Raw genomic sequence first — 12,952 nt, 5'->3', positions numbered from 1 at the left:
AAAATCATATTGCTTCTTCTTTTCTGATAGGGGTTGGGCTTTTTTTTAAATTTAAATTTTGCTTAGTAAGCAGCTCCCTGCCCACCTCCCACCCAGCTGCTGCAAGGCACTTCATCAAGGGCCACACATAGTGTGATCAGCAGAGAGGTGTTAGCAAGAAGGGATGCTAAAATCAGGCTGCTGTATGAGAAGGACGCAAAATACACAGCCAGGACATGCCCCTATACCCTTGCCTCTATAGCAATAGCCAGGGCTACAGGGGCAGACAGGAGAGAGGAGGGGAAAACGATGGGGATCAATGGCGAATGGCAAAACGTAAAGAAAGTGGGCATTATCACTGTGATGTAAACCTATATCCACCCTCTGAAAAAAACTAGCAGCAGGGAACAGCCCTTCCTATAATCCTCAGCTTGTCGAGGCTTTCCATCATGACCAGTAGAGCATGCCCAGCCTACAGCTCTCTGATTCCTCTTTCTAATGGATGCGTTACCGCGTTGGGTTGGACAATCACGCGACAGACTTTGCCCCTATCCCCTCACCCCTGCTCACAGAGCCAGCGCTCTCCCTTTCCCCTGTGAGGCCCAGTGCAATGTCCCCATGGTTTCCAGCAGCACTCCTGACTCCCAGCGTGGGGGATGGAGGAGGAGGAAGGCAGAGCAGTGCCAGTGGTGCAACTCCTCATTTAAGAGAGATACCTCCTGTGCTTGGCATTTGTCCATGCTCCAGACTCCTCCTCCCAGCTCTCGTCATGGTGCTGGGCTCCTCTTACTCTCCCACTATTCCGTTTTGCTCCTTCAGGATTAAGGCCCACCCTATAGTTCAGCCCCAGCCTGCCCCACCTCTCATTTCTGCCTCATGACAGAGACAGCAGATGCAGCCGATTGTGGCCAAGCTTGTGAGGGATGCCTGAAGTGAGCAAAGCCTCAAGAGGCAAAGCTGAGTCCTCCCTAAACTCACGGCACCCCTGGGCTAAAAATGCAAAGCCAGCCCTCCGGGGTGGGGGCAGGAGCACTCCTCCCTCCCAGTAGAGGAGGAGAAGTATGCCGGGGGAAGGAGGAAAGCACTTTAAATGGTGGAAAACACCCACATTGGCTGGTGGTGGGGCCAGGGAGGAAGTCATGCCTCTCTCCAGCCCTGCCTATGGCTCCCTCTAACTCCTGGTCCATGAGAGTCGCTGCTTTGCTTGCTCTCATTAGCATTTCTGCTATGCAAAATCTCACAGCCTTTTGATATCTCCACAGGGTTTGCCTGCAAATATATTATCTTTAAGTCTTTTTTTTTTTTGCAGGAATTAATCCTTCCCAAAGGTGTCATACCTAGTTTGTTCCTATTTCCCTTGTTTCAGCCATGCAGCTGATTTGATATCAAGCAATGTGCCACGCCTCAAAACCACTTTCTTTTCTCCCTCCCCTCTGCCATCCTTCCTCCTTTTCCCATGCACAAACACCACAACACACGCTCCTGGGTTTGTACATCTGGCTTATTTCATTTATACATTACACAGTTTATTATCAGTTTCATTCATTAAGCACCAGTGAGCTTTAACACCTCGGGGTGTGGGGGGGACACATCACCTCCGCATGAGTATTCCCCTGGGATAAACCCTCTGCAGCTGAGCCTGGGACGTCTTCGGTGCTTCTTAAATATAAAAAGCTACACCTAGAGAGCAGCCTAATATAGCATAATGCTGGCAGTACAGCAAATACATAAAAAGATGTGAAAATTCCATTTATTTGTAACTACTTGTTCTCTTTGTGATCTCGGTGCAGATGGAAGAGATTGGTTAGGATTCAGTGCCGACGGCTGACAGCCCTGGAACACAAAAATCTGCTATATATGCCCAGAACCACACCGCATCAAAATAAAATCACGGGGACAAGCAAGGTGCTTTGTGAGCAGCACAGCAAATGCAGCTTGGCTTGGATTTGTGTTATACGCTCCCAGGCTTCACTGCCCACTACCTTCCCCACATTTTCAACCCTTCAGCCTCTCACAGTCCATTCATTCAGCTTCCCCCTCCCAAATCCAAAACTCCCTCAAAATACTCATATTTTCGTCCCCTGGCCCCAGTAGAACAGGCAAGAGGCAGCATGTTACACTAGCGCAAAGCACGTGTACCTGCTGACGGCTGGCTGGTGCCCTTGGGCTGGCTGACCATCAAGAAGGTCACACTGAACAGACAATTCAGTGTTAGCTTTCCCCTTTGTAAGGACTCTAATTTGGCATGTCTTTCTACTCGGATGCCACCAGTGTTCATGGACTGTGTAGGAATTTCATGTCTTTGAGACTTCTGTCTCCAGTCATATCTGAAGTGAGCCAACGGGTCTCCAAAATTTTCAAGGGGGAAACTGGCAGAGAGATGTATGGACTCCTAAGCTTCTTTTAGCCTGGCTGAAAAACATGATTCATACCAATATATTTTTTCCACCTGCATGGAATGTTTTGTCCACATGCATATATGTTTTTTCACCTGCAAAAACATAATCGATAAAACCTGAGGTCCACAGTAACATAGACTTTACTCTTGGTTCTTCAGCAAATGCAGGATCATTCCCAAATGACAGTGAGTCCCACAAGCCTGACTTCAAAGCTTTTGAAAAAGAGTGAGGGAACTCAAGAGTGAAATACAGGCTTGCTGGCTGCTCCCCACCCCTGTAACCCACAGTTTTGGAGGTATTGGCCCCTTCAGACATATCTAAAGACAGTGGTGATAATGAATCAGAGTCTTCAGCCACCCAGCTTCACAGATGGGTGTTTTGACCTTGACAAATCCCCTCAGTTTACAAGAATACACCAAGTTATGACTGGAGGTGGCTAAAGAGCAGATGTACTGCCTGTTTTCTGTGTCTGCCCCAGGGGTTGTGGCCTCCAGCAGCTGAGTGGCACAGGAATCTGACCCAGCATGAAGCACTACAGCTCATCACTCAGAGCCATAAGCCCTAAGCTGGGCTCCCCACCTCTGCCCAACCCCTATTTTGAAAAAAAATTCAAAAAATTGAGAAATTTGATTTGCATTTTGAGACTCTCTTCCCATGGGAGTTGGCTGAAAATCAGTCAGAGGTTCAGAAGTTTTTGGAGTCAGGACGTCTCACACACAGAGCATAGTCTAACCTTTGTTTCCATTGGAAAGCAGACAAAAGTCCACTAATGGGCTTTGTCTTGGATTTGCAAGGTGTGAGACTGCATGAAGCTCCTGGTCTCCCCAGGGCCGGGTCGTGGGTACCCCGGCCTTTCCAGCTTGTACGCATGCAGCTACCATGTTTCTTAGGGAAGAATGGTTCTTGTGTAAGCTGTGACAAATAAAGGGAAACCAATTAAACCAACCTTTTCTTTGTGCTTTTCCTCTGAAGTGTATCCAATAAACCCAGTCTCTACACATACCCGTACTATCCATTCCTGAGTTGGGTTTTAGTTGTTGTTCACCTCATTTTTCAACTCAGTTTGCAACTGGGCAAAGGTTTTTTCTTCCGAGGCTGTACCTCACTGCCAGGCTAGAGCTCTGAATCTTTATTCTCACCCTCAACCCAGGCCTGGTAGAGGCAACTATCCACACCCTTCATATACTCAAGTAGCTGCTGTGGTGCTGGTTGTACCCTGCGTGCATGCCCAATGCTCAGGCCATGGAGGGACAAGCTCTAACAAGGGTGATAACCAAGCACAGGTGTGACACCAGGTGACTTTCACACAGGGCTTTATCCAGTGAGAAAAGTTCATTTAACTTGAGTGACAGACTTGCTCCTTTAAAGCCCTTGTGGTAAGCTCCCCTGTCTTTTCCCAGGCCTGCTTTTTTACTTGGCTTTTTAAATGAGAATTTTTTCGAGTGATACAAGAGGTCAAGGCTACTGAAGTGTGAATGCTAAAACAGGGCCTGTTGAATCCCAGTCTTGGAGAGTGGTAGCTCCCATCTCACCCCCCATCTCCTTCCCAGAGTGAAGCAACAGCCCATCTCCCACCCTGCCATCATCTGCCTCTCCAGAACACCGCTGCCACCCAAGCACACCTGGGTGCTGGGTCCCCGACCCACCAGCTAGCTGTGTCTGCTATGCTGATCAGACCTCAGGGTCAGAGGAATAATCTCGCAATGCGGATATCAGTGGGTAGGGGAAAGGACACTCTGATGACAAAAAAAGGTAGCCCTTTCACTCCCGAAAAACACTACCAGCCTCTTGCACAGCACACTAAACGAAGATGCTGGTTCCTATTGAGTTTCCAGGGTCTTGGCTTAGGGTGGCTGAGTCATAACATTTTCAGCCAGCTCTGGGGCATCTTCTGAGCAGTGCTGCCTTGTCAGACTGCTGTAAATTCCAGACATGTTCTTGTCAGTCTGTGCTCATTTCACCAGCACCCTAGCCTGACCCCCCCTCTGTATTTGATCCACCGTTGCCTGTATGGAGATCCACTGAGATATGGAGAGAGACATCTACCTTTAGAAACACCTTCACTCCTCTAGTTTGTTCTCCCAGCAAGGGCAACTTGGAGAACTTTTCCATTGCTCTGTCAGTGGACATATTCACAGTGAGGGAGAAAAAATGTGTGGGAAATACATGAGTGAGCATTATAGCAGATTTTTACCTACAAGCACACCTTCAGGTTGATGGAGAATGTTGCTTATCTTGTGTTTACAGAGCTTCCAGATCTACAGCTGGACAGCCTTGTGGAGGAGCCAGGTACAGCTGCAGTCTTACCATTTTGCTGCTCCCCATTTGTCTAGAACAAATTTACCTCTTACTCTGTAGCCATTTATCTATACGCTGAGGGTTACTAGTGATGAGCACCTGCTGAAGTTATATTTGCTTAGACTCTGTTTTGGAGATACTTACTAAGACCTTGCTCAGCTATAGTGATTGACCTCAGCTAACTTCAGCAGGGCTCTCCTGTTGGTACCACTTGAGAGTCTCTCTTCAAAATGTTTTGGATCTTGTTTTGCCTCCTTCCGAAGTATGCTGGTGACAAATGTTTTCAAAGATTCTTTATTTTTGTGTGGACGTTCCCTGTTCATTTATTCCAGTGAGATAAATTGGCTCTGATCGCTTTACTGTCTGAACATGACTCTTCTATAGTGCCTTCTGGTTTTCTTTGGCCATGTTATTGACACTGGGTAATATAACATGAAAGGAGTGTGGATGGGCTTTTACAAAGAAATCAGCTAAATAGCTATTAGAGGATTAAAAGCAATCCCATGGCCAGGATTACACATCTTTAAAATGCTGATAATATCAAGGAGCAAATGGATTTGTAATTTAATGGCAGAAGAAGGAAGACTTCAGATGTGTGGTTTTTTCATATTTGATAGAAAGATTAAAGTGTCTGCATTTGGTGTGCAGGAGTTTGATAAAGCTGTAGCACGGTTGCCTACAGATATCAACATTCACCTTTCTTGTAAATAGTAATTGCGCCACATGGAGAGAATTCTTCTGGTCAACATTTTTATTAAAACTTTAATTCTCATGGTGACAAGCTGGATCATTGTCTGCTTTCAAAGTCTGATAATGATACACTTTAGAAGCTTTGAAGAAAACCTTTGTCTAGACAGAAACAGCTTAACAAAGCTTTTGAAATGTAGCATTCACTTTAAACCTTTGTTGATGCCTGTAGGAAGCACTGATCCATATTTGGAAAATCTTGAGCTGTTTTCTACTTCCTTGTGCTAAAAGTGTGCAAGAGGTTTGCATGACAACAGGCACTGTGAGAAATAAAAATGTACAACTTTCCTAAGGAGAGTGGTTCAACCTGTGACAGATTTTTCCCACAGAAAGAATTTTCTTTTCATCCAGAAATTAATTTTCCTTTAAAATTAAATTAAGCTACATGTGACATTCTGGCTTTTGCATCTTCAGCATTGAGGTTGGATTGGGAGGTATTTTAAGGACATCTCCAGAGCTGTTAAAGATGTATAATCTAAAAAAAGTAGCTACAGTTTCATTGAAATGTAGACTTTCAACCAGTCTCCTTGACTTGAGGTCCAGAGGCCTTTTCCAGAATATTATTTCACAAAATCCAGGTTTGGTTCTGATTGCAGAGTATTAAGGATATGCAACAAATAAACCAGTCCCATCTAGATGTGCAGCAGATCAGCCTGCGTCTCACATGGGAAGAGACATCCTACAGCGGCGATGGCCAAGCACAGGCCCAGGGTGTGATGCTTTCCACTCGGTTCATCTCTCGTTGAGGAACATCCCACGTGAGATGAAGCTGAAAGGGGGCAGAGCCATGACCTAGTCCACTTCTCTGGCCAGCCTAACTAGCGGATCACGGAGAAGGTGGCACGCTGCACCATCTCTCTAGGATTTGGAAATAAGAGGATTACGGCTCCTGGATATCTCTCTGTAGGGGTCAAACCTCTGTGATAATCATCTCACCTAAAAATTTATTTGGGGCATTATCTGATATGTCCTGCCCAGGAAGTAACGGTCATTCTGGTAATTTTTATTTTTAGTGGTTGGTTTGATTTGGCTATTTATTGTCATTATATGTATATTAACTGCTTTTCATCTTCAAAGTGCTTTACAAACAACTATATCTTTCACAGAATTTGTCTCAGATACTCTGAGGAAGTGTATGTTTTTCACAGATTTAATCTCTGGTTTGATGGAGAAATGTGATTCAGGCTTACTGACAGAGTTACCAGCAGCACTACCATATTTCCAGAAATCTCAAAACTGAGGCAGAGAGAGAGGGGTTGAATCTCTTGCCAGAGACCACAAAGGAAAGAAAAAAAGCCAAAAAATAATGGATCCCAATCAGACATTCAGACCACTACCTTGCCCTCCTCCCCTTTCTTGGATAAGAAATACACTTACACACCCAGAAATACATGCTTTGGCTCTGGATCTGAACTGTCCAGGTAACTAGACCTCTACTCTTTGGGTCTGGGAAACAGACCCTGCAAAAGTAACAGCCCTTAGAAAAACAAAATAGTCATTAGAAAAGGAAGCTGGCTACCATGTAAAGAATAAAGAATGAAGCCTGTGACTGCCATGGACACAACAGCTAAAAGTGTACAAATGTTCAGAGTGGTCTGCTAGAAATCAGCAAAGTATTTTTATACCAAATAAGTTTGATTAGATGCCCATGGCACAAACCTGCCTCTTATCTAGATTTAAAAATCTAGATTAAAAATTTAGTTTCATAGGTAGCAGTTCATACTTACTTCCTATGCATTTTCTTTGTTCTTTCCTGAAAATTCATTACTCCTGCAAACAGTGCTGTCCTGTTTGTTATCAATTGAAAGTGAAAAAAACCACAGCCAGGATTAATTCAATTTTTTATTTAAATGAAATTTATGGACATGTTTTGAGGTATTTGATCAGTATTTGTTCTTATTTATACACGAGTATTTTTTCAGGTGTTCAGTCAGCATGACATGAAGGAAAGATAAAAAGATACAAAACCATTTCACCAACATGAGGCCAAAAAACCAAAAGTTTGAAAGGTCTGTGGAAAGTGTATGGGTAAGAAGGAGTTTACCCCATATTCAGAATGGGATTTAAGCACATAGCTAAATGTTACTTAAATCTGGCCTTGGAGAAAGGAAGATTTTAGAGCAATTTGGAGAAAATACTCATTTTAAGTAGACATGGTCCAAATTAAAGGTATTCCATAGATTTTGAGATATTAATTTTAAAAGGTGTATTCTTTGAAAAAGTAATACAATATTCTAAACAAAAGGAGAAATACCTACATTTTCATGCAGACGTAAACTGATATATTCAATGTTACCCTTTTTGTACACACCAGTATCTAACCACTAGAGGAACATATTTCTAAGCATATAATCTCTGACCTGCCAAAAAGACAAAATCATCAAGACTATTTTGTCCACAAACTCAATTTTCAGAAAAGAAGGAAAAAGGCTGGCAACATTTTTTCAGTATCATGAGTGGAGCTTTGCTTTGGAAGGTGCAGTTTTACAGAACTCTGTTTCTCTCTTCCTAGCATTGATTAGAATGAAAGTGTCAGATATTCTTTTCCTGAAAATTATCCTTCGAATAATCACCAAATAGCCAGTGTCCAATGTATGAGTTGCTTCTTTCACTTTAGAAGATGCTGTAAAAGAAATTCATTCCCAAATATAGACTTATTTATATTTTAAAAATTGTCTTTTCAGAAATAGAAGTATTTCTGTGAGTTTTCTAAAAATTTTAGGGAAAGACATTTTATCTACATCTTACCTTTCCCAGTCCAAGTGTTTGCAACCCAGTGCATCTCAGGTTAGCAGTCAGGAAAAACAGACAATAAAACTTACAGGAGGAAGCAGGAGAAAGGGGAGGGGAATTTCCTGAAATGGATGTATCTGGTTTTGCTGTCTGATCGAGTGAAAGGCAAAAGAAAATAGACAAACAGAATAAAAGCTGAATGAAAAGTAGAATGCAAACGTTGCTTCAGTTTTAACAATCCAAAGGAAGTTCAGTAACACAGCTGAAGCAACCTGAGAGATATCTGTTTGCTTACAAATCATCTCTAGGTTTTGTACAAACAACATTTAAAGTCCTTTGACAGATTGAAAATACCTTTTTTTTCCCCTAGCTGTTTTTCCTTTTCCTGGTATTCATTTTCATCTGTAGAAAAATCCCCAGGGTTTTAGATTTGGTTGTCAGCCGAACTTGAAGCTTTCTGTCTCCAGAGAGGCCATTTACCTAGCTGCCCGTCTCCTCAAATTCACTGTAGGGGGATGAAGCTGAAGAGGTTTTAGACTCTCCATCACTGTTGCACTCCCGCGGGGGACCAGGACTGGGAGCTTCCGGGAGCTCCTTGGCAGAGAGTGTTTCCTTACTGTTAGACCCTAAGGGATGGCAGTCCAGCAAGCTCTGCAGGTGTTTGATGTAGCTTATTGCAGCTCTCAGGGTCTCCACTTTGCTGAGGCGCTTGTCAGCAAATTCCTTGGGCAGGTGCTCTCTCAGGCGTGTGTAGCCCTCGTTCACGCAGCGCACCCGCTGCCTTTCCCTCTCGTTCCTCTTTCGAATGAAGGCAGGCTCAAAGGAATAGTCATAGACGCCCACGTAGCCAGGGAATGGGATGTAGGAGATGCGACCCGTGTGCCCGCCATAGGCTTGCTCCCAGTAAGACGGGTCCAGATGGAAGGGAACCCCAAAGGGCTCTCTCAGGGGGACCCCATGGGGATGCACATGGCTGTTAGCCAGGGACATAGATCCTGGAAATGCAATCCTGTTCAATAGTCCGTCATCATCTTTATTGCTGTCCATGCTTCTTTTTTTTCTCACCGGTGGAATGTCAGTTCCTGAATTTGGCTTCCAAATCTTGTATCAGTCCAAGCAGGGAGGAAACATTTGTATAGGTACTCTGCCCCGCAGGCTGCAATTTCCTCCTGCGGTGTATAAAAACTCAGATCTCAAAGCACTGCTAGCAACTCATGAGGTCCACTCTGTGCCTGGAAATCAGCTCTAAGCCTTGTTGTTTTTATAGATGTAGGATGTCAGCTAATTTACAGACAGGTTTTGAGGACCATCACTCCACACTTTAAACCCTTCTTTTCCTCTGATCTTCATATTTCAAAAGATAATAAGAGGGTTCCTGTGTATTCCTTTTCTCCCTGCTTGAAATTATGACCATAAGGGTTAATGCCAAACGTAAATAATCTTCCAGGCTCTAAACACTTCTCATGTATTGTAATCCACGATATCATTTGATATAATTGTCTCCAAAAGATGGGTAATTTGCAAAGTTTACAGGGATCTTCAAAGTTTTGGCAGAACTCCTCCCTTTCAGGAACCAAGGATCTTCTGTCATCTGAAAACTACCCAAAGGCTTTTCACAATGAAATCCAAAAGACAACTGCAAGCTTTGTTGTTTCGGCTGCTCTGGTCTAACTGAAACAGCTCACAAGCAGTTTGCAAAACTTATATGGCACGTCTCTAGCTTTCTGGGGAAGCTGAGAAATCTTCAAAGGAAAGAGTGCTCTCTTGTGGTTGCAAGTCATGTCAGATCAAGAATGCATACGTGCAAGCATAGGAGGAAAACTGCTTTCTTCACTCAAAGAGAGGCTTTTTCAAGAAGTGTGAGTTTCACAAATTGAACATGAGCATTTTCAAAAAATCTTCAACATTTTGCATGTTTCTGCTCATTGCAGAATGTTCTGGTCATCACTATGAGCACCTGCCTCAGATAAACAAATACAAAGGTGATGCCCTGATTGCCCTCTGTGTAGCTATTACTAGATGTTTACATAGATACTGGCTTACCTGATGGACCCAACACACTGCTTTAATTGGGGAGCTGAAAATCCCTCTTGACTGTGCCAGATCTGTGCTGCATCCTCCAGTTCACCTGCAGCTTGCCAAGGAGAAAAGGTGGACAGAAGACAAGGACTTTTGGCAGTATAAGGGCATAATGTCCTCATCCGTGCCCTTCCTCTAAGATAGCCTGTTGTGTTAGGATCTTCTGCAGCAACTGGAGAATCTTTGACTTCTCCCACGTTGTTGTTCAAGAGCTCCATAGTTATAATTTTTATCTGAAAACACATCTTCACAGTTAACTGAATTTCCTTTTTTTGCCACCAACAGTTTGGGGAGTTGAATGTTTGGTCTGGGAGAGCTGTGGGAAGGGACGGACGTGAAAAGGTACAGGCATGTAGGCTCTATTAAAACTGTTCTTTTGCTCAAAGTGAAAGTTGCCGCCCTGTTCAGTCTTTCATGCCAAACTGCCTCAGAAGCGTAAGTAACTGAAACAACATCCTCCACTCCAGGAAACACATCTATGTCTCTGCTGAGTCAGAAATCAGCAGCAATGATGTCAGCCTGCATTTTCAAGTCAGCCTTTGTATCTCTGCTGGCCTATTCTGCAGCTTCAAAAAACAATGGTAATCTTCAAAGTATGGTGAACATACAGGCAGACCATTCCAGACAGACATGAGTGAGAACAATCCTGGACTCTGATTTATGCCAGGGGCAGGATCAGCACCAAAATGGCTCAAAAGCCAGGGCAACTATCCATCTACTTTCGCCTCCGTCACTAACATTGCCTAGCAAGAGCTGATGTTTGAAGCCGAAGGTTTTGTAGCATTACCTAAGAGTTAGCTAATGCTTTTCACGAGGGGTTGAGATCTTTTCCAGTCAGAACTAAATGTCTTTCTAAAATATGTGCCATAGCTCAGATGGAAGGTGGGGGTGTGAGGCAAGAATTACTGGGGAACACCCCAGGTATGCACAACTCATTTCAGATTAAATAATCGAGAGCCTTTCTGCCTTTTAAAAAATCTTTGGAAACGGTTGAACATTATGGGCTTTTCAATATCACTTGCACTATAAAATCTGTTGTCCAGTAGAAATGTTTTCAGAAATTAATGCTTAAATGAAAATAGATCATTCACTGTAGCACTAAGGTAGGCCAGGAGTTAATGTTTTCTTAAAACAAAGAGGATGTTGGCCTCTAAGCAAATACCTGAAGTAGGAAAAGGACATTGGATTTGTGTCATCATTAGATTTAAAACGCTGTTTTGTGGCAGTATTCCTGTAAGGAAATGGAAGCATGCCTCTCAGGGGGGCGTCTGGGGTGCCAGAACGTTTCACAGCTCTTCATGACCTTGCCACAAGTATAGCCATGTTCAAAAGGCAGGGTTACGTTTCAGTTCTGTCATGCAAATGCGCTATTCCCTGCCATCAGACCTCTTTTCTATGTTTACTGTAAATGCAGGTCACTGGTGCTTCCCAGAGTGTCAGAATTGCACCTGTGCTAAACAGACATCCGCTCATCCTACAGAAAAATCCATGTTGTTAATCCTTTAGAGAAATACGTGAAGAAAAATTACAGGTAAATGGTATTCATTAATCTGAATGATTGAAGCTGATCTCATATCAAATGGACTCTGCAGTCTGATTTTGTTTGTGTGCAAGAGAAATAAGAAAATATGCCACAGGCTTCTGTTGAACATATCTTGTTGACAATCTAATGTCACTTGCTCGGAAAGGGATTTGACCCTGGGCAGGGAGCCAGCGCAAGGCCAACGCACCTTACATCCCACTGAAGGTCCTTGTTGAGAGCACGAGCAGGATTAAAGCACTGTATCGTTCCCGTACTGACTTCTGCACAAAGCAGGCCCTTCTCAACGTGTCTGCACATGCGGACTCAGTGAAAGTAGCAGGACTGGCCCACCAAAGGGAAAGGCTAATATGCATTCTTTTCAATTTTAAGAGTACGTTAAGACTACATGGATAATGTTCCTCTTCTAAGGCAAGCCTTTCATCTTCTTTCTTACACTGTTTCTCCAATTAACTCCTCTTCACACCTTTGCCTGGATGATGCTTTGACTCCAGAATGCAATATCCTCCACGCTGATACAAAGCAGATGGCCTGGTTTGCTTTCCAGGTGGTACAAATGAGGTGCTATTCGCTGCTCTACAATGGCAGAAGTTGTACTGTTTCTGTTTATATCGTATGTTTTGCTTTGGTTGGTGTTCTTTTTGTTTGTTTGTTTGTTTATGAATACAAAGTTTAAATGGGGACACTGGGAGATTCCTTACATACTCCATTGACTGTGGCATTCGAACAGGTTCCCTTCCTTCTCTCCTTCCTTTTACTTCACTATACGCGCTTAATTACCCAGCCAAAATGAATAGAAAATATTTCCAACATACCTAAAAATAAAACATCTTTCTTCCAGATATAACTTGGTTGTGGTTTTCATTGCATATATCCTAACACAATATCTACAAGAATGTAATCTTTGTACAGAAGAACCCTCAACTCATTCACACTCCCACAAGAATAATGAATAACACTACTGACATTACACAGTGATTGCTTTGAGTTTGAATTACTCAAAGCGACAGATTCTCCTTGACACCATGTCCCTCTGTGTCTGAAAAGAAAGTCACCTTTGGAAATACTGTAGTAGAAACACAAGAGTCAGCTGAACACATGCAAGTCCACTTATTTCCCAACAGATGATGTCTCAACTATTTTATCTGTGAACACATTACTGAGAAGGAAGAAGAAG

At 43.3% G+C, this 12,952-nt stretch overlaps 1 protein-coding gene across 1 annotated transcript; it reads right to left on the bottom strand.

The window, feature by feature from the left end:
• Positions 1–8,636: 8,636 nt before the first annotated feature.
• ASCL4 (achaete-scute family bHLH transcription factor 4) lies at positions 8,637–9,203 on the bottom strand. The gene has a single exon (XM_050915243.1). It carries the CDS (start codon positions 9,201–9,203, stop codon positions 8,637–8,639), a length of 567 nt encoding a protein of 188 aa, XP_050771200.1.
• Between the last annotated feature and the right edge of the window lie 3,749 nt (positions 9,204–12,952).

Source organism: Gymnogyps californianus, chromosome 1 (genome assembly GCF_018139145.2).
Source record: "Gymnogyps californianus isolate 813 chromosome 1, ASM1813914v2, whole genome shotgun sequence".
Classification (NCBI taxonomy): Eukaryota; Metazoa; Chordata; class Aves; order Accipitriformes; family Cathartidae; genus Gymnogyps; species Gymnogyps californianus.
The sequence above is the reverse complement of the archived record's forward strand: the minus strand, read 5'-3'. Positions and strand labels throughout refer to the sequence as shown.